Raw genomic sequence first — 27,555 nt, forward strand, 5'->3', positions numbered from 1 at the left:
AGGAAGTGTGGCGGTTGTGAAGAAAGAATGGTCAGATCACTGCCTCTGATGTCTTTTACTCTGAATAATGCAGGGTGATTTATATACACCCATTCTTACACCGTAACTACATCAGAAAATGTATTTTTTTAAAAAATTAATAAATAATCAATGTACTGACATGTTTTTTCTCACTGCAGAAAAATGTGGAAACAAAGTTATTAAAAAATGAAAATCCATGTACTGACCGTCCATTTCTATTTAGCATGGCTTTTTTTTTAGGAGCCAAAACAACACATGCAGAAGAGGTTATTGTGAGAGACAACCTGTATGTGTTTGTTTGGATTATATCTACTGTGCCTCTAGTAGACAAAAGTGAAATGTTCAAATGGCCAATCACAGAGCACTGTACAATGTTTGCAAAGGCCAGAAGAATTATGTCTGGCACATTTTCTCTGGCGTTACTTTATCTCGGAAACAAAAACACTTTCCCAAGTGCACATATTCCTTGGTCCACTTAGCTTGGTTTGCTGAAATGCATGGCATCTTTTTGAGTTTAAATCTTCCGCATGTCCTGTTACACTGGCATGGAAAAATTAGCAGTGATGTAAAGTAGAGCAGGGAGGGACAGTGGATCCTGTATTATGGAATGGCCGCAGTAGGCTCTGCTAGCATATATGGTACTTTTCAAGCAACCTCTTCAGGTTCCCGAGGAGTGTCCTCCTTTCTCAATACCTGCCCCTTTCAGAAGACTAGGAGCAATAGCAGGGAAAGGGCTGCCATTATTGACATCACTCTGTCCTTATTTATTTATTGGTCATTTGTTAGGTGCTTATACAATTAGCAAAACTGATTCAAAGCGCCCACAGGGCAACAGGGTGGGGACAGGGGGAGGTAGACAATGAATTACAAAAAAGAAAATAATTGAATAGTAAAAACAAATAATGAGAATAAAAGGGAGGGGAGACAAACCTACTATGCCTTGTGAGTGTTCAGAACGTGCAAGATATCAGCAAAAAGCCCACCCCGCCTGGTGTCCACTTGTACTCCTCCGGAAGATAAAACCCATCCTCCTAGCTGATGATTTCAGATCCAGGGTTCAGGCCTTGACAATACCATATCCATTAAGGCCACTCAACACAACACTTCTTGCCTTGTAATGAGAACTAAGAATTTGACAACACCACCATCCTAATGGAATTACACTGGCTAGCCATGCCAGCCAGGATACTCTTCAAAACTACTTGAATCCCATATATGGAACTACTGCCTGAACAACATCCTACCAAGTCACAAAATGTGCAGACTCAGGTGGGACGTTCTAATCTAGCAAGCAGACCATTGCAAAGCTTGCGACTAAACTGGAACACAAAAAGAAAACGAGGGAACAGGCCTCCTCTTGCTTTGCCCCAGCCTTCTGGAACACAATCCCAGTCACAATCAAGTCTGCCCCAATGCTCCTGCAGTTCAGAAAGGAACTCAAGACACCCTTCTATAGGGACTACATAAGGTTCACTGTGGAGTTGATAATCCTAGGTATGCACTACCTCTGCAGTATGGGATACCTAAACTACTGTAACCTCCAACCTCCCTTTCCACTGATCTTCGTTAACCCCACATTTCTTGTAAAGAGCTCAGTTGTTTCCTAGCAATATAAACCTCAATACAAATACTAAAAAATACAACTAAGAAGTCCAGCCACAGTTTCCCAGTGGTCCAAGTCCAGAGATTAAAAAAAAAGGTGATCGTGCAGTAGCTGCTCCAGAAACTAGAATACCCCAAGCAGGTACTGTCTAGACTGAAAACCCATCTTCCTGCACATCCATTCAACTCGCCACCAGGCAGCAGTTTCAGAGTTTGACGCCCGTCCACCTAAAAGCTACCCTGGCTCCTGAGTACCAACCCACTGTGGGTTGGAGGGGTGGCACAGAATATTTCTCATGTTTGCGTTTGCCTTTTTATTAGTAACATGTACACTGGAGCAAGGGTGCGAGTGCTACATAACAGGTTTAAATGGATGCAAACACAATCTCTGCAATGATGAGACTCGTAGTCCACGCAAATACGCTCTCACTCTTACCTGCATTGTAATTTGATATCCTTGGAAAGCTTTTAGTCTTTTTTGCTTCTCCTCTTCTTGTCCCATGCTCACCCACGTGTCAGTGACTAAAATATTGGCTCCGCTTGCCGCCTCCAGTGGATCGTTCGTCAGAAACAATTGAGTACCAGACTAGTAAAAGCAAAACAGTGGCCATCAGATCACATTCCAGTGCAAGAGGCGGCTTACACTACTCAACAAAATGGCGCCTTACCTGTTTGGAAAGCAGTTCTGCGGCTTTGGTTATATTGGCATCTGGTTCAAACCCCTGTGAAAGTAAATCAGGAAATGTAATCTTACTTTGCAGGGTTTTGTACTAACACATTTGCATAGGCGAGCAAGGAGACTTCTACACTCTTTCAGACTGAAACTACTTTTTTGTAATGTTTTTACATATGGGACAGTGTACCACTGTACAGCCTACCAACAAACATTCACATTTTTTGCAGAAAGGACATTTAAGCACAAGGGTCAAATCGTCTCTAAGTTTTGGTCAGGTGAGGAAATTGGAATCAAAACTCGACTCAGCTGTTTCGAAACAGACAATTTTACATCTCTTCCTAGCAGCAATGCAACAATAGGCACAGTTAGGCGCGACTTTCTCCATGTTTCTCTAAATCTCTTTATGTGCCGAGCCTCGCTCAGAAACAAAGTTCGGTTCAGGTAGGACACTACATTGCATTACATGAGAGATTTTGAAAAGAATCTGATCAGGGCATCTAAGTATTTTTGTTATTTGAGAAAGAAAAACAACACGCCGAGTCCTCGATTGAAGAAGGTCCCCAGAAGGCTGGGATGACTCTGGTGCAAGAGGCATCGGCATAGGAGCAGGTGGAACAAGGTCCAGTTCTGCAGGAGGCTTACTTATCCCACAGCCTGGACCTGGCTACTGTTTTTGTGGGAGACATCGGGATGTTTGCCAGCTGTGTTGAAGATGTGGTACAGTCAGCAAGACAAAAAAGGGGATCCGAAGGATTCCCCAAAAGAAAAACAGGGAACGTCTAAAGGCGTTCTCCAACTTTAGCTACTACTGAAATTCATAGGAGAAAATGATCAACATTATAACATTATAAAACTGTTCATCAATTACCTAATTGGTACTGCAAATATAACCAGTTACAACTACACAGATCACCAGGTGAACTATGGAGGCAGAGCACTAGGTTAAATGATAATAGCTTCTCGCAACATACATCATTGTGAATTTCATAGAAAACCTACAGACAAGAACAAATGGCTATTCCTATGACTCGATTGGTTTAACCATCTTTTATTCTTCTAAACTGTAACCTTATAGGTCATACACAACACATTATATTAACTATATAGCTACTCTACTGACCATCTTCCCATTTCTTTCTTGATTGCCTATCTAACTCTTCATCAGGATTATTTAAAGTTTCATCACCAAACTCTAGCTGGAAAAAGCACTGTTGTCTCTCTCCCTGATTTCTATTTTAAATATGTCTAACTTCTTCGATGCCATGGTTGACACAATTGATGCCTTCTTTTGGTCCCCTGAGATTTTACAATATGTTTCCAAGTTCCAAACGTGGCTCGGAAAGTGCCAAGATGTTGCTGTCAGTTCGAGCTGCACTCAGAGCATTCAACACCTTCTCACATTTCATTCACTTCTGTAGCATGATGGCTTCATTTACTTCTGATTGACCGTTAAAATGCATCAGTGGTTTCAGAAACTCGGTAGGTTGGTTTGACTCGTGGCGTTCCGCAGTGATAATTCGTGCCCCCAGTAAATATTTACATTTCCAAACCCCCACCGACCACATGCTATGTACTCATAACTACAATTCACAATTAATGCTCACTTAACATTACACAAAAACTGTCTTGTCTCAACTTCTGCTCAAGCATTCTCTTGGATCTTCTCCCCTACTCCGTTGCTTCACTCAAACAATTCTTAACTTAGCAAATTGCCCTCTTTATAACGACACCAGTCCTTCTCCCACTCCCCCCCACTGCCTCCATGCTATTTTGCTCTATGTGTACAACTGTTCATTGCACACATTTCTTCTGCTGCTCTTCAAATCTATTAATGAGCTAGATCTTACTTCCTGGCTGTTTCTATCACCCATTAGAATCTGCATTCGGAATCATCCAAAAAGACCGATATTAAAAGTGCAAATGGGATATTTTGGCAGAAATTCGGTCTTTCGAAAATACCGAATGGCCGAAAAGTTCGACCCAATCCCCCATTCGGTGGCGGGGGCTGCAGGGGTGTCCCCGCTCCCTTGCTCACTACATTGTGAGTGGGGGTTGCAGGGGTGTCCCCCGCAGCTGGTCCCAAACAAAAAGGAAAGGACCCTGCTGCGCAGGTTCTCCATCACGGAAGTGAACGGGAAAAGGCGTTGCACGGACACAGCGAGTCACCACAAGGTAAGTAGGGGGTTTGGGTGGGGGCGGGGGCCAAGTCGGAAATGTTCAGAAAAGACTGAGGGTTATTTTGGAAGAATTATCTTCAGTCTTTTCTCCCTCGAACATTTCTGTCTCGTGCTTTCAACCCCGATCCTCTGCATTCTCTATCCTAGCTCCTATAATCAAGTCTCTGGCCCAACTGTGGAAGTGAGTGGTGGGGTCACCAAGGAGACTGGTGACTGCCACCAGTTGTGCGATGCTGAAAGCAGGGTGGCATGGGGGGATTGCATAGCTACCCCCACCATACCCCAAACAGGAGGCAGTGAATCATCCACAGGGAGAATATTTTCTCACTGTCCCTTTAAGGGGTTTCCCAACGTTGTTAGTCTCCATTATGTACATAGTCACCCAAGATAAAGAACGTTTCAAGCGAGGTATCCAGATTTAATCACTGTTAAATAAAATAACAAACAGCATTGGGTGCACAGCAGCTCCAAGCATACAAAAAGAGAACCAGCATCTGCTCCAGTGGGCTTCTGCGCACAGGCACTCAGTGACTCACTGAAGCTTAATCAAGCAAGAGGGGAGTGAGAAAGATATGCAGGTGGCTGTGCAAAAGCACCACAGGTTTCTCCAACACTGGGGAATTTTGAAAATCAAAGATGGAGGATAGCCTGTATGAAGGCTCAGCCAGTGAGAGAAGAGTGATCCGCCCTCCAGGGAAAACCAACCAATGTAATCATCCCAGCCCAACTCACACCTGCACCCAGTATGGAGAAAGGGGTTCCTGGAGGCAACGCTAAACTCATATGAAAAGATAAAGGAAATTTAGTAAATTGGAAGGGTGTTGGGGGAAGCAACAAGCAGAGCTTTGGAGGGACTTGGAGGAGAGATTTGAAAGGAAAGAAGAAAGGAGAAGAGAGTAGAGAGTGAGAGAGAGAGAGAGAGAGAGAGAGAGAGAGAGAGAGAGATAGAGAGAGAGAGAGAAGGAAGGTAAGAAAATAGGAGAGACAGAGGTAAGATAAGAGGAGGAACATCAAGCAGTGGAGAGAGAGGCCAGGTGTGGAGAGAGTGGAGGAGGCATGTCTGTAGTTGGAAAGAGGAGAATGAGGATGAGATGAAACAGGAGAAAGGATATGTGGAGTTGGAAAGAGAAGGGGGAGGATGAGAGGGAAGAGGAGCAATACCAGGATGCAAATAGATGAGTAGAGAGGGAGTGGGCCGAGGGGCACGTTAGGCTACACGTGGTCCGAATAGTAGAGGGCAGAGAGGAGGAAGGTGAATGCTGAGAGTCAAAACACCTGAGACCCCCTGGGAGGAGGATTCCCCCTGCTTGCAGGAATGTCTTAATTACTATATATAACTGTGTATGTTTTTTTCTTTTAGAAATTCCAAACAAACAAAATGCAACAATTCAAGTCATGTCACCCTTTATGTTGTGCACGTGGTAGCAGATCCAGGTTACCATGCAGATATGAGGTTGTGTGCAGCATGAATCACTGTTGAGGAGAGGCAGCAACCTCTTTGAGATGGGAGAGCAGCAGTGGCTTGGAGTCAGAGTGACTTTGCTCAGGGATGACGTATTGCTGTGCTCATACCTGGCAATGGTGCACCTGTGCGGTTCTCACCAGGGCAGAAGATATCACATTAGAAACTGAAACCAAGCAAAAAGCAGTGGTGGGCCGGCATAGCTTTTCTCGGTGAAGGTGAGGCAAGCGAGAACAGTGTGGATGCAGTGGTAGATACCTGGGTAACCAAAGGCCTACCAACAGTGAAGCGAGGGTGTCAACCAGGAGGCTGCAACCCTAAATGTGGAAAATTCTGGGCCTAAGATAAATAATAGAATACGTATTTGTGTTTCTCCACCAAAACGTCTTGGTCAGAATAAAGGTCCAATTCATTTTGTTGCAATTTTTCGTCCATTGTAAGACTTATCATAATTTCAAACGTGGGCAGTACTAATCATATGTAACCAAAATATTGTTTACCCGAACCAATGCTTTCTCAAGGCTGAACATTAGGAAATATTTCTTTGTATTCTATAGTATTATTATTATTACCATTATTACTGTTATTGTTATTATTATTAGAGTATTTATTCAGGGCGTAACTAGCTTTGGGAAGCAACAGAGCGCTTTACAATCATGGGGGGGGAAGAACACGGTGAAGGAAGCAGAGAAGCAGGGTGGGAGAGCTAAAGACATCGGAGGGATGGCAATTTAGAAACAAGGGATCCAAAAGCAAGCAGTGGAGGAAAGTGTGGGAAGCAGATCACCCAGACTCAGGTAGGGTACAGAGTTAAGGGTGTGTGGGCCTACGTGTAAGGGAGGAGCCATTCCTTGAAGAGAAGCGTCTTGAACTCCTTCCTGAAATGTAATAGAGAGGGGGCAAGTCTGATGTTAGTTAACGGAGAGGAGGTTCCAGAGACATAGGTCATGATTTTGGGACAGAAAATATTAGAAAACCACAATGTTATTATTACTAAAGCATGTATAGGGTGGCACAGGTTTACATTTGTGTGTCTTGTGATAGGCAGAAGTAGCATTCCTAATATTGAGTGTGTTAACCAGTAGGACGGCCCTATAATTAAAAAGCCAAAAGGTCATTCTGAACCATATCATATTTAAATGTAAAATTCCTAATAAATAAGCAAATTATAAGTCAAAGTTTACCTGGGTTGTTCAAATTAACATGACCTGATCCTCACCATAGGGCAAACAGAAACAAAGGAGTTGCAGTTTTATAGTAGTCCTTTCTTTCTTTCCATTCCACTCAAATTGGAAGGTTGTGACCTCATCAGTCATTCCAGTGAGAGCTAGAATGTTTTAACAGATCAGTGAGAGGGCCATATTATAACCACCAAGTAGTGAAGGTGTTTCAAAACAGATATATCTATAAAATAGCAAAGAGCAAGGGAAGCAGGATAGACAGTTTAAAAAAAACACATAGATGTCATTTTACCTGTTTAGACCTCTTGTTGTGCTTCTCAAAGATCAACTCCAGAGAACTTTTTATTTGTCTCAAAGCTTTTTCTCTCTCACTGTCCGTTGGCCTTTTATGACTTTTGACAAAATAATCTTATCAAATGATTGTTTTGCTCAGAATGTTCATATTACTAACTGATTGGCATGTGATAGTCCAAGCCTTTATTTTGAATTGCTCTTAGATGTTATGTTCTCTCACTTGCCTTTTATTGCTACCCACTCATAATCTGTTACAAGCAGAGATCAAAATATAGATGTAAATGTGGAACAGCAATTACAAAATCCTCCATTTTATATCTTGTGGATCTTTCTAAAGTTATTAGAAAAATGTTGCTTAGCATTTGTTTGCAGTTGGCCTGTTTTGGAGCTTTCAAACATGTTGTCAAAGGTTAATCTACTCTTGTAAATCTGAATCAAGTTGCAGCATGACCCACTGATTTGTAGAATTTGTTTGGAAGATATTTGCATGATCAAACGTAGAGCATGTTCTCTGATATATGTTTTATTACGTGGTGATAGAAGAGATTATCTAGACATCTTTTTCACTTCATAAACACTTTACTCTTTATGTTTTACTTGCATCCTCATCCGTAAAACCTCGTGTTTTCTGGCATAAAAACAACAATGTCACTGCAGTCAGGATTGAATCCGACAAGTTCATCAGTGGGTCTGTTATGAGAAGATTACTCGCGATTGCTACTACTTGTGTGCAAAACTGAGTTGACCGCATTTTTCTCACATACATTTGTTTTGTGCAGCTGATAATGTTTTTACAGAGATTACCACATCAAATAACTAAATTCCTTCTTGGCTACTTGTCATTGTTATAAGAATTGAATTTGATACAGATAGGATTTGCACCAAGCTGCCCTATTATTGTTCGTTTGAGAATGTTTTCAAAGAGAAAATATGGCATTCAAATTCTGTGTCAATTGCAATTTTATAATTTCTGTTATTTGCTAATAATTAGAGCACCTATTGAATACATTATTAGACTATAGTTGGCAGTATTTTTACAAAGATTTAATTCAACACAATCAAACCAAAATATATTTGGAATGCACTTTTTTATATGATGTGGTCCAAATCTGAATAACCTTCAAGTATACGTGTCCATTCCTGCTATCAATATTGGCCAAATCCTCATTCTTGTTTCACATTCTAATAAATTGAACACTTTAATTCCAGCTAAATCATTATCGTCATTCTGATAGGCTATACATTTTCTTTGCTGCCAACACCTGTCTTGCCCTCTGGGGTTTTACAAGGCTGTCTCAGACATTGGTGAATCTATATCCCCTCTTTTGTTTCTTATTCCAAATTTCTTCAAAGGTCTGTTTGTGAGTCCTCATCAGTGCTGTCAGATTGCCCATCTCAGGTTGAGGAACACATGTCTGTTGTACTACTCTGTGACATTGTGCAAGATGGACTGTCACATTTCTTTAAATAAATGTACGCACTGCTTTCCTGTTAATCATTTTCATCAATGCTCCTGCTTTTCACAATTTACTCTCAACCTGGAAATCTCAGAGGAGGGCCCTGTGTCTTTAAATCTTCTCCCTTTACATCTGTGTGCATTTGCATCTACTACATTTGCATCTTTTCTTTTTGTAAAATAAAATCAGGGGGAAAGCGTCAATGTACCACCTACCATTTTATTTGTTCTATTCTCCTCTTTTGCATGTTCTCTGAAAAATGTGCAACATCAATGTTAATGCATTAGATGCAAATGTAGAAGATGAGCATGTCCCGGGAGGTTAGCTCAGCAATGTGTTCGCCTTGGAAACAAGACGACACGAAGCAACACAGGTTCGATCCCTGGGATCGCGCTAAGAAACCTCCAGGTATTAAGCGCGTTATAAATACACAACTGAGAGACATATTCCTGTAACAGTCCCTTGATGCCCCCGGCTGTGTGAGCACTTTAAAATGCAAATAAATAAATAAAAATAAATAAATAAACATGCATACAAATGTAAAGAAATGTCACCACGAGGATCTTGTCTAATCTTTTATAATTTTGAATAGTGGTTGTGGTTTATTCATGGCATTCAATTATGATTTGATTGTATCAAACTCCATTTCATAGCTGACATGTCAACGGGTTGCATGTTTGATTAATGGGTCGATCGCTGTAACTAAGGCTTCTCTTTAGTTTAATTCACACTATTTTGCAAGGCCCTGGTCATTCCCTTATTCAGAGTTGGCAAAATGCTGAATCTAAGCCACTGAGGAATCTGTGATCCTCTAGCTATTGAGTAAGTGTAATTATTTCCAAATATTGTTTTGTTTCCTTTTTGGAAACACAATCAATTCCTATCAATGTGTCACTTAGTGTTTCTTCTTTCATAGAAGTATCATAGAAGGCATTACTAGCAAAAAAGCAGATCCACCTGTTTCCTTTGATCTCCCAGTATACAGCGATTTTCATAATTTTAAATTATCGTTTTAGACTTTCATCAACAAACGTTAACTTTGTATATATTTGTTCTTGATATCTCAATTCTTCTCTATAATACCCACAGCTTGAGCAAGAATTGAATAGTATTGACCGACAGATGGCAATAACATCCTGCACACATCCTATCAAGGCGCCACAAAAAAAAACCTTCTCTGTCTCCTAAAGTATCTAACCCTCAACACAACACAGGACCTATTCATGTATCAACCACTAAAGCCAAACACCTCACACCAAAGCGCTGCGCAACTGTCAAAAAGGCCAATAATTTCAAAGCACTATGCAAACCCAAAGAACACTCTCAACCTTTTAGACTAACCCTCAATTCCTCTCCACCTTACCCACCACTCAGAAACCAGCCACCCACATAAGGCATTAAAATAAACTCTTTCCAAACTTTGAACATCGTGTACACCTCTACCTACAACCAACATACTCAGGTCCGGGCCAACATTAGCCCAAGCATGAAGAGCGCAGTGTACTTCCGATCTGCAAACTCAATAACAAAAGTGCTGCAATCTTGCCTTTGTCTCTACGCTCAACTAAATAAACCCACCCACTGTCTTGCAGATCCACCAGAGTGCCTGGAGACCATGCAAATGGCAGCAGTGTACGGTAAAAATCCTAATAACATAAATCACATAGCAGTACACGGTTCGGGTGCTGTGTTGGTGACCACATTGGGATGATGTGCCAAAAAGTCTATTGGGTAACCTATATGATAGACGTTTAAATAAAAGGAGGGGCAACTCTGCAGCAAATCATATTTAAATTATATCATTGGAGAAAGTTAATTGTAAATCGAAATTAACATGTGGTCTTCAAAATAACATGAGCTCCTTACTCACTACTAACACTATTAACCCACTCAATATTAAGATTATTATTTATACCTTACACAAAATACGTTACACAAATGTAGATCTGGGTTGCCATCTGCTTGCTTTCATTTTTTAATTCAAGGGAAATCAGTGGAGTCGTATCTAGGGTGAAGGAAGAGGCCAGGAGGAGGCAGCAGGATGAGGATGGAGACAAATTCCAGAGGTTGAAATGGGAATCCACTGATGGAGGTATAAGGCCTCATCACGACTCATCACGACTTTGGCGGTAACCCTTAAATCCGGCGGTCGCGCTTTTACCGCCGGATTTAAGGGTCTGCCAAATCAGGACTTTGGCGGATTTCGCCCTAGTTCTGAGCTGGGGGGAAATCTGCCGAAAATTCGCGCTGTGTCTGCCTCCTGTGGCCGTTGTGCTGACAGGTCTGAACCTGCCGGGTGCAGCAGCCACGGTAGGCAGACTCCTCACCGAAGCGCCGGCACCGTTAACAACGGTGTCGGCGCTTCCGAGTCCCTATTTTACCGGCGCCTGACTTCCTGGGCTGCCAGAGTTGTAATCTCCTGGTGGCACCGGGAAGTCAGACACCAGTAAAATATTATGAGTCTGGCGGCAACCCACCGGTAGCACGGGCAGGGTTACCGCAGGACTCATAATGAGGCCCATGGTCTTCTTATGCCCTGGTGTGCTTCTGTTTCGATGACAGGTCACTGAGATGGGCAGACCGAAATGAAGGATGAGCATCTTTAGTGAACAGCATTGCCGACAGCATCAGCGATTATTTGAAGATTAGTGAGAATCGATAGGTGGGAAATGGGCCTCATTACGAGTTTGCTGTGTGATAAAAAAAAAGTGCTGGTTATCCTGTTGCCGACACTTTCTTTGGCAGTAACGGAATTACTGCCATTTTTACTGCACCACTGAATTCCAATTTTGACCTTGAAGTGGAAGATTTGCCTCCAGTATCATGCCAGAGGTAAATCTTTCACTTCATGTTAAAAAAAATCTGAATTACTGTGGCAGAATTACTACCACCTGTGGTAATTCTACCAAAATGCTATGGACTCCAAAAATCGGGATTTACACAACTCTTCTACCACTCGTACACCCACAGGATGCAGTGGAGGTTAGGGTAAATTAGTTTAACGGTAATTCAGCAGATTTACCACCAAATTACTGCCAAAATCGTAATGAGGCCCAATATTTGGGAGAGATTTAAAGCAACCATAAGGAGAGAACTCATTCCATAGATGTGAGACAAAAGAGGCTAAAAACATTTCAGTAGAAGGAACGTATTGGAAAAATTAAAGAGTTATCCAGCTTCCCATATGTGGCTATAGGAGTCAGTAGAGGAGAAGTCGAGTATTTGAAGACATTTAAGGGCAGTGCAAATCCTTGCTGGTTGGAGGGAACAAAGAATATATTGTAGACAAGGCAAAGGTATTTTAAAAAAAAGGTGAAAATGCATCCGGACGGTTGGTCCGCTGTGTCAGAGCCCAGAAGCAAGAAAGAACCATATTCACAATTAAGGAGACTGTTGTAGCTGTAGACGGTGATCAAATTATTGGATGTATCCAAAGATTTTGTATAGCATTCTACATGCTAGACGGATAAAGAACAGATGGAGATATTTAAGAATACCTGGCAGTTTAAGAATACTTTGACTGTCCAGTAACAAAAGAGATGAACTTGACAGGGACATCGCCACAATGAAGCTTAGGGGGGCTATTAAAGGTATGGCAGAACGAATGACCCCTGAAAGCTTTGGCTTAGCAACTAGATTGTATAATGTTCACATGGATAATCTTTCCCAAGAGCCTGCAGGCGTGTTCATTCAGGTCCTGGAGGTAGAGACATTTCCTTCACCCACAATGGGTGCAAGAGTCATGATGGCAAGAACCCAAATGAGTGTTCATTGCATGGTCATATCTCGCTGCTCAAGGTAGAGTGAAGATGAAGGGGAAGGTTTTTATCAACAGTTTAGCGAGCAATCTCCCTCTTCTGCTCAGTAGAGCCCAGGTCAGGTGGGATTCATCAGAAATAGGCAGGGGCATGGCAACCTAATGTGGACACTTGACTTGATCCATGTAGTATCGAGGCCAAGGGAGGACAATGTCCTCCCATGGCTCAAAGCCAAGATGGCACTGGCTGTGTTGGTAGGCTTTCTTAAATTCTTCACACCTGCCCACCAAATCAGGTCGGCCTTTCCCATATTTCTGCTCTTTCCACCTTGTAGTCTTCTACTTAGACTACATTTTGTTCCACTCCACATATACACTCTTTAATGCCTCCCTCAAAACTCACCTCTTTAAACTAACTTTCCATCTTCATCTATAATTCCGTAACTAATCCCTAAAATCCCCCTTGCATTACTTGGAACTTTCCGCCTTCTCTACAGGCTTCTTCTCTGCTATACTAATTGTACCTCTAATTTCTTATGATAGGGTTACTCTCTTGAATGGCACAATGTTAAGGTCGCAAATACAATCACGCCACTCTACATTTGCCCCAGAGAGAGACAGGATGATTGGCATAACATATTTTTTATAACCAAGAGTCGCCATATATGGTAAGCAAGTATAGGAAGATCCTACTATGTAGAAACATGTTTGAAGGCAGTAAGTACTTCCAGGCTTATCCAGACCGCAGAGTTCCTCCCTACTTATGCTATTGAGACTGTTTGATAGTTACAGACTTTACACTTCTTCACAAATAAGATGTTTTCAAAATCTAGCTTTCAAATGAAGTGCAATAAACCTCTTACTGAATGCATAGTTTTGTTTAATCTGTATTGCTCTTTTTACCAGTTGGCGGGTTGGTGTATTTCTCTAGACTAACAAGTGATCACAGTTCAAGTGTGTTATTGCCAAACCTTACCGCTGTGTTACAAAATAGTGTGGGAGAATCTCCATAGGAAAAGAAAGAAGTGCTCACAAAATAATAAGTCAGGATGTTATGGCCAGGGTCTCCTTTCTCCATGTTTTTAGCACGGGACAAGGCGGGACTCTCGAGCACAGCACACTCCTAGGCTTCTCCGGCACAAGCTTACAGTTCCTTTTCTCAGTATCGCGGCCTCCTGTGCCCAAGTCTCTTCTCATTCAAAGTTTCTTGCTCCAGAGGGCCTGATACACCAAAACAACAAAATCAAAGTTCCTTCAGTTAACCTTCACGTCAGGTGATTATCCTTCACCCTTGGATTCCCCTTAGAAAGGCTCCAAACCTTCTCTCAGTTGTCAGCCTCCTTCAGTCAGTTTCAGACCAACCACTCACTGTGGACATCCCTCGGTCAGGTTCAGACTTACCATCACGTTCCCCGCTAAGCTTTTTCACAGTTCAACACAGAAATCCTTCTAGTCTCCTTAGGTTCTTCCCTTCACCTAAGTCTGCGTCTCAGCCCCCAATCAGGCTTTCTCTAAAGCCCCCAGTGAGGCTTCGCACAGTTGCAATATTCAACAAAGTCTTAATGTCTTTTTAAACAACCCCTTCCGTTTAGTGAGCCCTCATCCAGACTCAGACCTCCCAAGCACTGGCCAATCTTTGACAGGGACTTCCAATGGGTGATCTCGTCTTGCTGGGTCACTCTATTAGCCTACGGCACGCACAGGCTTCATACAGGCCTTCCCTATGGCCCCCTGGTACTTGTAGTTTTCTCTAGATAAGTGGCAATGTTCAACACAGTCTCTTTGCTCAACAGAGGGGTACCAGTTAAAGACTTTCGACTGAGCGCCCACTTGGAGCCGGACCACTCCGTATCTAGTACCAAGTTTGTTCCCAAAGACCTTTTGTCTATTTATCTTCTTTACATTGCTACTGCAACCTTGAGCCTAACACAGTCAGGTCGACTATCATCTTCTTCCGACTCACCGGCTATGCTGAACTCATTGGCAATTCCTTTACCGCTGGAGTCAAGGATGGTACCTGGATGGCAACCACGTCACCCCACCCTGGCTATAAGTGAGGGGGGGTGCCACGTACCACTGACATCCATCGCAGCACCTGTCAGCTGCAATTCCTGGTCTTATGTTTCTTTCATGAGAGGGTTCGCAGGTCTGGTTTGAAAAGGGCAAGGGCAACTCCCTCCTTGACGTCCTCTCTGGTCTAGCTGCCTTTCTCCTCCGTTTGAACTGCCACCTTGGAATAGCTGCTTCCTCGTGCGTTCGGCCTTGCTCGTCATGTGCTCTTGTGCTCTGCCATTTATCCCTATGGGGAGGGGAAAGGGTAGTCAGGTGTGTGTAGTTGTCAGTAATTGCCTAATTCTGCCTGACCCTTGTGTTTGGACATGTCAGGTAAACAGCTCAGGTATTAATCTGTTGTTGTTCATGCTTTGGGAAAGTGTTTGTGGTGGAAAGGGGGGGGGTAGAGTTTCTACGTATCCTACTAGGTAGGATGGGGAAACAGTGTCACAAGGAAGGAGATACCGTGTCTCATCCTTCAGTGTCCCACTTTCACTCCCCGAGGACCCCTCACCCAGGTGATCTTCCCGCACTAGTCCACCCCCAGGAACTAGATCCAATAGCGATGCCAGTGTCTGTCCACTTGAATGACAGATCCCGGGGACTAGTGAGAGAGACACCTTCATGTTTCTCACAGAAAGGATATCTAAATTATTTCTCTTGGTAAACTGTCAAAACCTTCCAAGGCTCTATATGTAATTATTGATTTTTTAAATTAAGTTAGTTTTCACCTGCACATTTCTTTAAGGAGAATTGTCATTCTACACTTACCTTTGGTGTGGCAACACGCAAATGCATCCCGAATTTGGCAGCACTCATCATGATGGAGTGCAGCACATTGTTACCATCTCCAATCCAGGATACTGTGAGTCCTTTTAGGTGGCCATAATGTTCCTGCCAAATAAATAATGAACATGTATGTGTTAATTGCCATAAGGAACTTTAATCAAAGGAAGCATTGATTGTGGTTAAAGGTTTGTGTTGGATCTGTTCTATAGTAACTCACATACACATCTAACAGGGGGTCATTATAAGGTGGGGTCTAATGGTTAAAACAGGCGGTGTTCAGAATGGCACCTATTTTTATTTAGTATGATTTCATCGGTGTCAAGGGGTATCATCTTAAATAGTCACCCAATATTTATGCCACATCAATTTGCAAACAGACTCTTTGAGATACAACTTTTTCAGAATTATCGGAAATGAATCGTCAGTCACCTTCCATGACTAAAACATGTTCTTAAGGTAGGCCCAGTCATTATGGGATCCAGGCTTATTCATGGGTACAAACACATGTCTGTCGATCACATACTGGGGAAATTCTAGCTATCCCTAGTCAGTGAAGTGAGAACACTAATTGGGCCATAGGTGCATGTTGCACCTATACACAGGTCCCCTATCTAGAATATGTTGAACTGCATCTATTGAAATAATCCCCGTACACTCATGTTTGTGGACACACCCTCCAGTTAAAATCACTCTGAGGATGGGGCATGGCCAAGCGGCAGACAATGAGGTTGTGTCTGCTGGAAGCTCCTGCGGACAATGCTCTGACATCGTCCAATGGTCCTTTATTAAAACTTCAAATCTCCCCCTATTGCTGCTCAATCAGTGTACTCAACCCGGTGCAGAGTTTGGGGCTAGCTGACTGGAGCCGCAGAACAACAGAGAGCTCGGAATGGCGCCATTCAAAATGGCAACCGGTGCCAGAAGGACGGAGATGTGTGCCTTCTGAACTCGGCAAGAGGATCACGGCAGAGTTCCCTGAGCAAGGTGGTGAGAGTGCAGAGTATGGGGCTCAGGGCATTTCTGGGTGGTCAGGAGTACTCCCACCCTGGAGTGCTGGTGCAGAAAATCCTTAGCTGTGATGACCGAGTGTGGCAGCCGGAGCGTCGAACCCTGGGTGCTACATCGACTCATGCCAGATCTTAGATCATGGATCTGTGTCAGCAAAGCGGGCTCTCCAAACCACTACCGAGGGTTTTGAAAGGATTCACACTGGCAGGCATTCAGCGGAACCAAATGGGAAAGGCACCCATTGTTTACTCTATGTTAGAACCACTGGGGTATTGGACACACGAAGAGGGTTAGCACGCAGCATGAAGACTTGCAGGGTGCATGCAACAGACTCCAATGTGACACAAGCTAATGCCACAGTAATCATTAGGCGGCCAAACAAGATCAAGAAAGAAGGCACACTTACCGGATGTAAACCCTGTGGGACTCGTAAAGTAGGGTCAAGACAGACATATAAAGCCAGGACCAAGGGTGCAGCCATCGAACCTGTAGTGGCTCTGAAACTACCCCCATCTAGACAGTGACTCTATTATATCTAGAGCTCCTTCGTAGCAGCAGGATGTCCAAGCTTACCCCTAAGTCAAAATCTGGGGATATTAAATTCATGCTGGCAACCCAGGAGAGTAGGGGTAAGCAACCCTAAGTTGTGGCAGAGCATACCACACTCCTCACTGTTAGGAAGGCATGGTGTCAAACAGTAAGACAGGCACATGTGATCACAGTTCAAGGGTGTTTATTGAACTTCAATCGGGTTTGAAAAACACCTATCTAATCCTAAATCTAAAGATGGGAGCAAGCTACGACCATCAAATAATAATAACGCAGTCCTAGTCGAGTCTGTCAAAATTAAAGGGCCTATACTAATAAACCTATTGCCAATCCTTACTTCTAAATACAAATAGTGTGGGAAACAATGTTTTGCAAAAGAAAAGTGTTCAAGAAATGATATGTCAGGATATTCGAGCCGTTGGCTTGCCTTCCCCACGTTTTCAGCATGGGACAAGGTGGCAAAATCGAGCTTAGCACACTCTTTGGCATCTCTAGCACAAGGATGCAGTTCAAAACCTCAACATCAGGGCCTTTTGTGCCAAAGTCTATTTGCCATTCAAAGTCTCATATTTCAGAGGGCCTGATGCAACACAGCAAACATTAAAGTTCCTTTCTTCTTAGGATTTCACATATACGACTTCTCGGGTGAATTACTGTACACCCGGGGCCCGCTCTGCCAGGCTCAGACCCACTTTAACACAAAACCTTCAATTGGTCAACCCTCCTCCGGGCTCAGACCAAATGTATCCACTTTTCCAAACTTTCTCTCCTTTATCAAAACCGAAGACTTTCAACTGGGCGCAGGATTTTGCTTGACCCGTCGCAGGACCACTTTGATTCACAATTGCTTGTTCTCTTCTGGATATAACCTTTTTCTCACAGTTTAATTTTGCCACTTCTCAGCTGGGTACCTTACAGAGACCTTCGATTGAGCAGCCACGTGGTGCTGGACCCCTCTGTCAAAGGTATTATATCTTGCTTTTAAAGATCAATCACTCTTCAGAAGTTCAACATTACTTGTGTTGCTTATCACACACGTTTTAACAATGTTCGTTCCAGCGCTCCCCATACAATGTTGCTGCTTGCAACCTTGCCTTCAACACTGACCGGTCTTGTATCGATCTCCCCAACTCACCGGCTGTGATGATTTCACTGACGCTGCTTTGTTCTTGGAGTCAATGACAGTACAACGGCAGCTGCTGCTTCTCCCCGCCTTCATTATTGATACAGGAGGGCCCTGGGTATCTTTTGACGCACAATGCAGAATTCTTCAGCCTGGTTTCCTGGTCTTATGCTTTCTATTCTCATGGTTTCTGGAAAGTAACAGTTCCTTGTTGAAAAGGTCAAGGGAACTCCCCTCCTTGCGATCACATTCTGTTTTGCTGTTTTTCTTCTCTCGTTCAGCTGCTGTCTCGAAACTGTTGTTTCCTCGTGTATTTTGCCTCGCTCAGAGTGTGATCTCGTGCCCGGCCTTTTATCCATGTGGGGAAGCTTAATGGAAGTCAGGTGTGTGTGATGTTCAGTAATTGCCTGACCTTGCCTGACCACTGAATTGGGACACGTCAGGTATACTGCTCGGATGTTTGTCTGTTTTCTCTCATAGAGGGCTGTCCGTGTGAAAGTGTTTCTGTTGTAAAAGGGGGTGGGGGGTAGAGTTCCTAAATATCCTACCTGGTAGGATGGTGTAAAGGTGTTACAGGGAAGAGGATACCTTGTCTCACCATCTGGTGTCCCACTCCCCGAAGACTCCTCACCCAGGTGATCCTCCCGTACTGGTCCACCCCCAGGAACTGGATCCAAAAGCGATGGCCATGTCCTGGCCACCTGGATGACAGAACCCTGGGGACTAGTGGGTGAGACACCTTCTGGTTTCGCACACCACACAGAGGGAGACCTCACTGATGCCCCAGCCACTAAGCAAGGCCTACTTTGCTTGCTGTCCAAATTAAACAAGAGATAAATGCTTCTGGAGATAAACTATTGAAGTCAATAGTGGATCTTAATAATCAAGTGCATGCTGTGGAATCAAGGCTGGAAGAGATAGAAACTATGGTAACCAAGAAAGCTCTTGACCAAGCAGGACTCCTGAATAGAGTGATTGGACTGGAAGAACAGATACAAATGGTGTGGACAAAGCAAGAGGACCAGAAAAATCACTCCCCTACAAACAACGAGTGAGTGAGAAGCGTTCCTCGCCAGATAAAAGATCAGGATCTCGAAGAATATGTTCAAAGCTTGTCATTCAACCTATTGGGCTTTCTGGACCACACAGAGTTAGCCCTGGACGGGACTATGAGTTTACTCATCTATTCAGCAGCAGCGTAACTTTATACCCAGCGTCCTGACCAGAGTACACTATTTTAAGCAGAAAGCGAAGATCATGCAGGTGGCATTGAACCATTGAATTCTGGGTGGCAGTGATCACCTTATACCAAGATGCCTCGCCATGCTTGTTAGCTAACAGGTGGAAACTTAATATAGTGTCAGATTGACTAAGAACACAGAAAATGCAATACACATGGGGCTTTTGTGCAAACTTCTTTTTGAGCAAAGAAATCAACATTATGCAATTGTGGAAGTGAGCAAGGTGGCAGCGCTGATGGAGAGGAGCCCTAAAAGGCTTGCGGCATTGGTACATTAGGAGTCATTTACATCCCGGTTTAGACAGCAATCCATTTGGAACAGATGGAGAAGGATTCATGTCACACATCTTCCCCCTACCAAGATGGCGCACGCTGTGCCACGTGCAGGTCTAGTTCCTGCATTCAATGCACTCTCCTTCCGGCTTCCGCCTCAGTCCAGTGTCAGAGCAAGTTATAAGCAGCCATCACAGGGTCCCTGGTGCATCGCTACTCTTCTTCCAAGACGCTCCGTAAGTTCAAAACCCTTCCTGTTTTCGATTTATTATGCATTCTGCTAACATTGTTCTCTTGTTGCTACTATCCAAGACTTGCTCCATCTTCTATTCAATAGATAATCATGAACGGGGCACTTAGGAAACACTTTCCAACCTCACGGATAAAGTCTTTGTGTTAGAAAACACTGGTGCATTTCATTTTGACTCGCTACTGCAATCATCCACATAGCGTGCGCCTTCTCTCTAATACTGTCTGCTATCTTTGTGTCCCAGTGCGACTATGTTAGGCATTCTGCACCGAAACCCTCATGCTGTGAACAATGTAGGAATACACATACTTCACAACTAAATCCCGACATTGCCTTTCACCACAATTCCTGATCCTGAGATTAAACGAGAGGCGGCAGTACATACCGAAGCAGGAAAGGACCATTCAATAGGGTTTATTTCCCCAGATGGTTTCCCTAGGGCCACTGTTTTTCCCTGCTCTATCTCACTTAAGGGAAGGGAGTGTGCAGGGGCATTAGGGAGGCTTTTCATTTTACCACAGTTCTGTGTCTGATCAGGTTAGTTGTACTTTGCTTATTTATGCATGTGTAATGCTATAGAGTCTATATGTGTATGATAGACACAGGAAATCTAATAGATAGTGACACCATAAGAAAAAGTAGCAGAGTACAACTATGGATCAGATGCAGCAATAAGTGGCAGCAGTACAGTCCTTAACCTTGGAAGTACAAACCCTGAAATAAGAGAATGTTGTATTACGCCAACAGTTAGTTTGCCCTACAGTAAATCATGAAACACCTCCAGGACCTCTACCTGGCTGCAAATATACTGGCAATCCCCACAAACTAAAATAATCTTTGGATGCCTGTTTGGTTCAATTCGCTTTCAAAGCTGCTTCTTTCCCATCAGAGAGAGACAGGGCTGGTCATATGATCTCGCATTTGACAGGGGCAGCTCTTGCTTGGGCCACCACTTTAGTTACCTTAAAGACCCCAATACTAGACTGCTACCTAGCCTTCACGCACAGTCTCAAAGCAATGTTTGGAAGACATGAGATTACTGTGTCATCCAAAGAACATCTTTTGGATTTTAAAAAGGGATCCCAAGATATAGTGACCTACATCACCTGGTTTAAACAGATGGCAGCCGACACAGCTTGGCCAGATGATGCGTTAATCACATTGTTTCGTAGAGGTCTTTCAGAGGAATTGAAAGATGGGATTTCTAGAGTTCTAGAGTTCCTCGCTCTGCTAACTTAGCAGAAATGATCACACGCACAATGCAATTAGATTACGGTCTACAAGAACACCATTCAGAAAAGAAGCGCAGCAGATCTACAAGGCCATCTATTGATCTTCTCCTGTCTAACATCTAGAAACCATGCAGTTGGGGGTCAATAGAGGTCCCTTGTCTACTGATGAAAGAAACCGCAGGAGATCAATGGGTCTGTGTATGTATTGTAGATCTAAGGATCATCTAGTCTGGTAATGACGTGAGCTTAGGGCCCTTAAGGAATGTGCATATGTAATGGGTGGGATCACACAGAATAATTCTAAGTCCAAATAACCGAACCAACTCAGGAAGATAGCAAAGTACTGTTTTATTAACAATTATCTAAAACAGGAAGTTTACAACGAACATCAACTGACGTATGCTCAGTCTCTCAGTGATCTTTACACAAAACAGTTTTTATACCAAAAATAAGTCAGAAGTGATGTCATACTACGTGGCAATAATGAAAAAAACTATCAAGGGCCGGCACTGGCCAAGGGAAACATCTAAGTATACTTTTCTATAGGATTGTGATTGACTGTTCATTATCAGGTGGACAAAATGTGCCTACCTCTAAAACATGTAATCTTCAGGAACATTAGATACACAGTTTCTCATTGGTCTTCAAACTATAAGATCCTTCATTATATGGACTAATATAATTGGTTGGCATGCCTGTACAGTGTCTGGAACATTTGGTTCATTTAGCAACATGTAAGCCCAGACCCAGTTGCAAAGAGATGGGGCATGACACTACCTCCCCACCCAATCAGCCTAGCATATCTCATCGCCCATGCCTTCTGCCATGAAGATTGTCTTTGTACTTGGCCTTGCAAAGAATCTTTGTCTTTGAGAATGCACAGGAGTGAGGGCACTCACTATCGTGTCTGGGACTCCAAGTTCAAACTCTACTTTCATCCTTGGCTCACGTGACAGGAGACCACAATTTGGTCTTGTTTTAAATGCTGTAAATGACTAAAACTTGGCACTCCTGGTGTTCTTTCTTTGCACCTTAACAAGGGAAGATTTATCCTCTGCACGTTTGTTGATTTCCAGAATAAATAGCTGACCTTGGCTGCTTCAGTCTTGACTCCAGGCCAGACAACCTCTTCTTGCAGCTCCACAATTCTTCTTATTCTTGCTGTGACACAGTTTTCTCTTCCCCACTTCATGGGTCCTGGCTTACTAAATTCATGATACCAATGTCCAGCTTCTATATAATGGCAGCGTGACCTGCCTTCTATTCACTACGTATAGCCAACTTCTATGATGACCTAGTCTACCTTGTGTTTCAGCATCTGTACATTTATTGAAGGGTTGATTTTCTGCAGCACTTCGTGCACGAGTAATCTTCTTTGTATTTAGAAGTTCACTTGATTCTTTACTTCATCATTAGTTTCTTTAGGATCTGTACATTCTCTTCAGTTAGTATCTCGGGACGTCGTACACACTTTTTATGATGTCACTAGCCTCTTTTATTTGCTCTTTCTCATATTCCGTCAGGGAGTTCCTCCCTTAGGTTGTCATCAGTTTGGGGATACATTCGGTAGGGTTGTTTCAACGGGTATCTTCTTTCGAACAAACACTACGGTATTGGCACAACTGCTTGTGTCAAACACAGAACAATCTCATGTCTCCAACATATAGGAAGAAGGGGAACAGGATCTCCTGCAGAGGTATGCAGCTGCTCCTCTACAGCCCTATCGCTCCTCCGAGGTGACAGGAAACACTTTGTCACGATCGTTGGGGGAACCACCTTCAGGGAAGAAGAGGTTGGTTCCCTGATTCAATATCAAATACAATCATCCACTCTACAAAACAACTATCACATGGATTCCTCGATGGTAATACTCAATGTGAAATTCATACTCCCCAATTTAGAGATACATAATATACCTACATTCATAGATTGTGGAGCAGCAGGTGTCTTTACTGACGATCAGTGGGCCAGTAGAAATGGAATACCTCGAACATACAAGGAGGTTTCTATCCCGGTGGAAGAAGCAGATGGTAGTCCTTTAATTTCCAGTCCTATAAGAGAACAGATGATTCCCGTATTGATGTACATTTCCTCTCACAAGGAACAAATAACTTTTGATATAATCAAGGCTGCTCACTACCCGGTAATATTAGGTTTACCTTAGTTAAGGTGAACTTGAGACTTCCAGCCTTTTAAGATGAGTAGAAATACCCTGGAGATGGATGGGGATGCAGATTTTAATCAAACATCAATAATTCAGATGACACAAATAGATTGGCAAAAGTGTGTCTGTTTTAATGCAAGTAACTAAAACAGGGTGTACAACGAACATCAGCAATCGCTTGATATTCAACTCTCAACTCATTTGAGAAAAAACAACATTTTTATAGACCAAATGTGTCACTACTGACTTGTAGTTCTGCATCATTACCAACGTCATCCTACATGGAAAACTTCTCAAATCTATCGGGAAGCGGGATTGGCTCTAAGCAAATAACTAAACATAGGTGTTATATCTGTATAGAGTAACAGAGAGAAATAATTGGATATTTAACATCAGGTGGGGCAACTAAGCCCTCCATTCAAAATGGCCACTATGAACGTCACTAAATGTACGACATCCCATTGGCTACACAATCTATAGGAAACCAACTATGTGGTCCTCTACAATTGTTTGGCTTCTAACCCCCATCAATAACTTTCCACTTACGTGAGCAGCATGCAGACTGAACAACCAGGTGCGGGTGAGCTTGTCTTGATAGCAGCTTCCCACCAATGAAAAGTACACTCTTTCACCACCACAATGTTTCAGTGTCAATTAGTGTTGGAAGTTGGCCTTGAGTCTGTACTGTTCTCTGAGATTTTTTAAGGAGTATGGGTACTGTCTGGTTTCCTTGCGTAGGTGTGATCTCTTCATGCGTCCAACTTTCTTCCATCTATGACTGGACACCACAATTTGAGCCTTTTTCTTGTATTTGATTTTATACCTCAGCAGTCCTCTGATGTCTTTTGTTTTCACTTGATCTTCTTGAACAGGAGCTTATGTTCTTTCACGTTAATTGTATCTAATGTCAGCCAACTTTAGTTCTGATAAGACCTTGGCTCTTTGGTTTATCAAACGCCTTAGCTGAAATATTCTCTTTAATTCAATTGCTTTTGTAACTGCAACACTGAATTGAGGCCTTTCTTGTTGCTCAAGACTGCTATATACGTAGTGGAACTTTCATTCTTTATTCAATCCATATGTATCTTTGAGGTATATATGTATATGTTGGCACTTGCAGCGATCTATTTACTATAAGCATTTGGCTAGCTTCATGATTGATTGCTGCTTGCATTTCATTGCATCTGTACATGTTTAAACTAACTAAGTATCTTCATCATGCGTATGGCATAAATCTCCTTATCTTGATCTCAAGATGTCACTTATCCTTAGTACTTCTTCATTCTTCATAAATCGTCTGCCTCTCTGGTCTTGTTATCTTCTATATATGCCGTCAATTCAGTTTCTTATGACGTCCCCATTCATCCTGGTCATTCAGTTTCTTTGTTTCATCAGGAAAAATTCAAATTGGCCATCATATTGTCTTGGATGTCGGTATGGTTTCCTTAATGGATACTTCATTTCCCATATTCTCTAAGCCATAGGTATTCTTTTGGGTACTGCACAGAGTCATTGCTCTTCTTCTTGCCTTCTGATTGGTGTAGTATAAATCACATACTTTGGTTCATACTTTTCAGGTAATGTAGGTGGGGTAGGTGGAGTAGGGGTACTTGGCTCCTCCTCTACAAAGGTCACATAGTCCTTATATAAATTGGACAGCTGAATCCATGTTTTTATTTTCTGAGTATTGTGTATCACACTGCCTTGGAGAAGGATCAGTGGGTTTTCATACCTCCTTGCCTCCTACTACAGTCCATGTCTTCTACCATGATCAATAACATCTCAGTCATACCTGAACCTTATAGGGAATACCAAGATGTATTTACTGTACAGAAATATTCTGGATTACCCCCTCATTGTAGGGATGATTCTGTAATCCAACTCTTACCTGACAAACCGATACCTTTTGGTATAATGTATATACTTTCAGAAAAAGAAAAATCAGTACTGAGGGATTACTTGCATAACAATTTCCAGAATGGGTTGATCACTGAATCAACCTCTCCGGCCGGAGCTTCTTTGTTTTTTGTTTCCAAGAAAAACACAGACGAACTACATCCCTGCATTGACTATCATGGACTAAATAAAATAAATGTCCCAGATCATTACCCCATGCCATTAATCCCAGACATACTTGAAGCTGTTAAAGGTGCATCCATTTATACCAAATTAGATCTCTGGGGTGCTCACCATCTCATCTGAATCAAAGCAGGTGATGAATGGAAGACAGCCTTCATACTCCCTTTGGACATTTTGAGTATAATGTAATACCCTTTGGTTTATCAAATGCCCCTGCCATCTTTCAACGATTTATGGATTATTTGTTTGCCGATCTATTACTACACTCAGTAATTGTATATCTCAATGATATCCTTGTTTTTTCACACAGTTCTTCTGATCATAGCCTTCATGTTCAGACGGTACTGCCTAGGTTACAAGAACAACATCTGTTTTGTAAGCTGGAGGAATGTGAATTCAACCAATCACATATCTTGTCTTGTCTGCTAAAGGCACGTCTATAGATCCATGGAAGGTATTTGCTGTATTGGATTGGCCTTCTTCTGTCCACAGTGAAAGAATGACAATGTTTTCTGGGATTTGCTAATTTTTATGGGAAGTTTATATCTCTCTATTCACTCACAATACTCCCTTTAATTGCTCTATTGAAAAGGGGAGTTTCCTTTTCCTCGACTGACGAGGCTCAATGCACATTTACTTAACCTAAAACGTTATTCCCCTTGGCACCGATTTTGAAGACATCTGATAAGAATAAAGGTTTAATAGTACAAATCGACGCTTCACATTATGCTTTAGGGGAGGTATTGTTACAAGTTTCAGCACAAAGAAAAGAATGCCAGGTGGATTATTTTTCCAAGACCCTATCTCCCTCACAGCTAAACTAATCTGTCCTGGTAAAAGAACTCCTAGCTGTGAAAGATCCTTTCCAGAGTGCAGATATATTCTCTTGGGTACAACATTTCCAGTGCTGTTCAGGGCAAATCATCAGAATCTGAAGAGCCTTCAATTTGCTGAGACTAGGAACAGCTGTCCAGCTAGGTGGGCTCATTTGTTTTTCTCCATACAATGTTACATTTACCTTTATCCTAGGCTGGGCTAATCTCCAGGCTGATGCCTTATCAAGAAAGGACACTGGATTCACTCAACGTTTCCAATCAGCACGTCTTTTTCCTAGGGCCATATTCATTCATGTAGTCTCTGATTTTCTTCACACTGTTCATAGAGAGACAGAAGCTAATATCAATTTATGTCAAGCTACTGCCACCAACTTCAATCTGATTTGCAAAGATGGCTACTACTTTCATGGTGAAAAGATGTATCTTCCCACATCTGCACTTCAATGCAAAGCCCTGTGTATGTGTCCTGACCCAGTGGCTGCTGGTCATCAAGAAATTGCCAATACCCTTGATCTCATACAGAGACACTTTTGGTGCCCTACTAAGGTTCACGACATCCAGGACTACATCTCTGCATGTACCATCTGTTTACAGACTAAAGTTAAAAGGAAACCTCCTCTAGGTAATCTAGTAAGGATACCAATGCCCACCAAACCTTGGCAGATCATCTCCACAGACTTTATGGTGGATTTGCCTCCTTCTAGGGGATTCACTACTGCTATCGGGACTATCGACTATTTTACCAAACTTGCCCATTTCCACACCTTACCCGAGGTTTCTTCTGCCTCCCAAATGGTTAGAATATTTATTGACACCACATTTTCATGGCACAGTATTGTTTCAGATCGTGGTCCTCAATACACCTCACGTTATTGGCAACAGATCTGTACTGTTTTTAATATCCAAAGGGCGTTAAGTTCAGGTTTTCATCCTCAAACCAACGGTCTGACAGAGCGTTTGAATCAGACCTTTAAGGGATATTTACGTTGTTTTATTTCAGCCGCCAGGATGATTGGGTGGGATTGTTGCCATTAGGGGAGTTTGCTTACAACAACGCCAAACATTCTACTCTGGGTTCCAGCCCCTTCTTGTGTACTTACAGATTCCATCCTTTCTGTTTTCTGATGATTTCTCCAACCTATACCAGGTTTCCGGATGTTTATGCTTTAGTTTCATATATCCAACAGGGCCACAAAGTTGCTGCTATAGCTCTGAACGAAACTCAAGACCGAGTCAAGCGGTCTGCTCATTGTCAACTCACTCCAGCACCTGTCATTTCTTCAGATGATATGGTATGGCCTGCTTCCCGCTTTCGGACACATCTTTTGGTAGC

At 42.7% G+C, this 27,555-nt stretch overlaps 1 protein-coding gene across 3 annotated transcripts in view; it reads right to left on the reverse strand.

The window, feature by feature from the left end:
- Positions 1-27,555, reverse strand: part of OTC (ornithine transcarbamylase) — a 299,169-nt gene that overhangs the window by 26,952 nt on the left and 244,662 nt on the right. For all 3 annotated transcript variants that reach the window (XM_069637362.1, XM_069637360.1, XM_069637361.1), the window contains exons 6-8: positions 15,451-15,573; positions 2,292-2,345; positions 2,060-2,209 (exon numbers count right to left, since the gene is read on the reverse strand). In XM_069637362.1, the coding sequence (XP_069493463.1) occupies positions 2,060-2,209; positions 2,292-2,345; positions 15,451-15,573 (327 nt within the window). The remainder of the gene's footprint in view (positions 1-2,059; positions 2,210-2,291; positions 2,346-15,450; positions 15,574-27,555) is intronic.

This window comes from Ambystoma mexicanum, chromosome 7p, assembly GCF_040938575.1.
Source record: "Ambystoma mexicanum isolate Mex_15411 chromosome 7p, UKY_AmexF1_1, whole genome shotgun sequence".
NCBI classification, from domain to species: Eukaryota; Metazoa; Chordata; class Amphibia; order Caudata; family Ambystomatidae; genus Ambystoma; species Ambystoma mexicanum.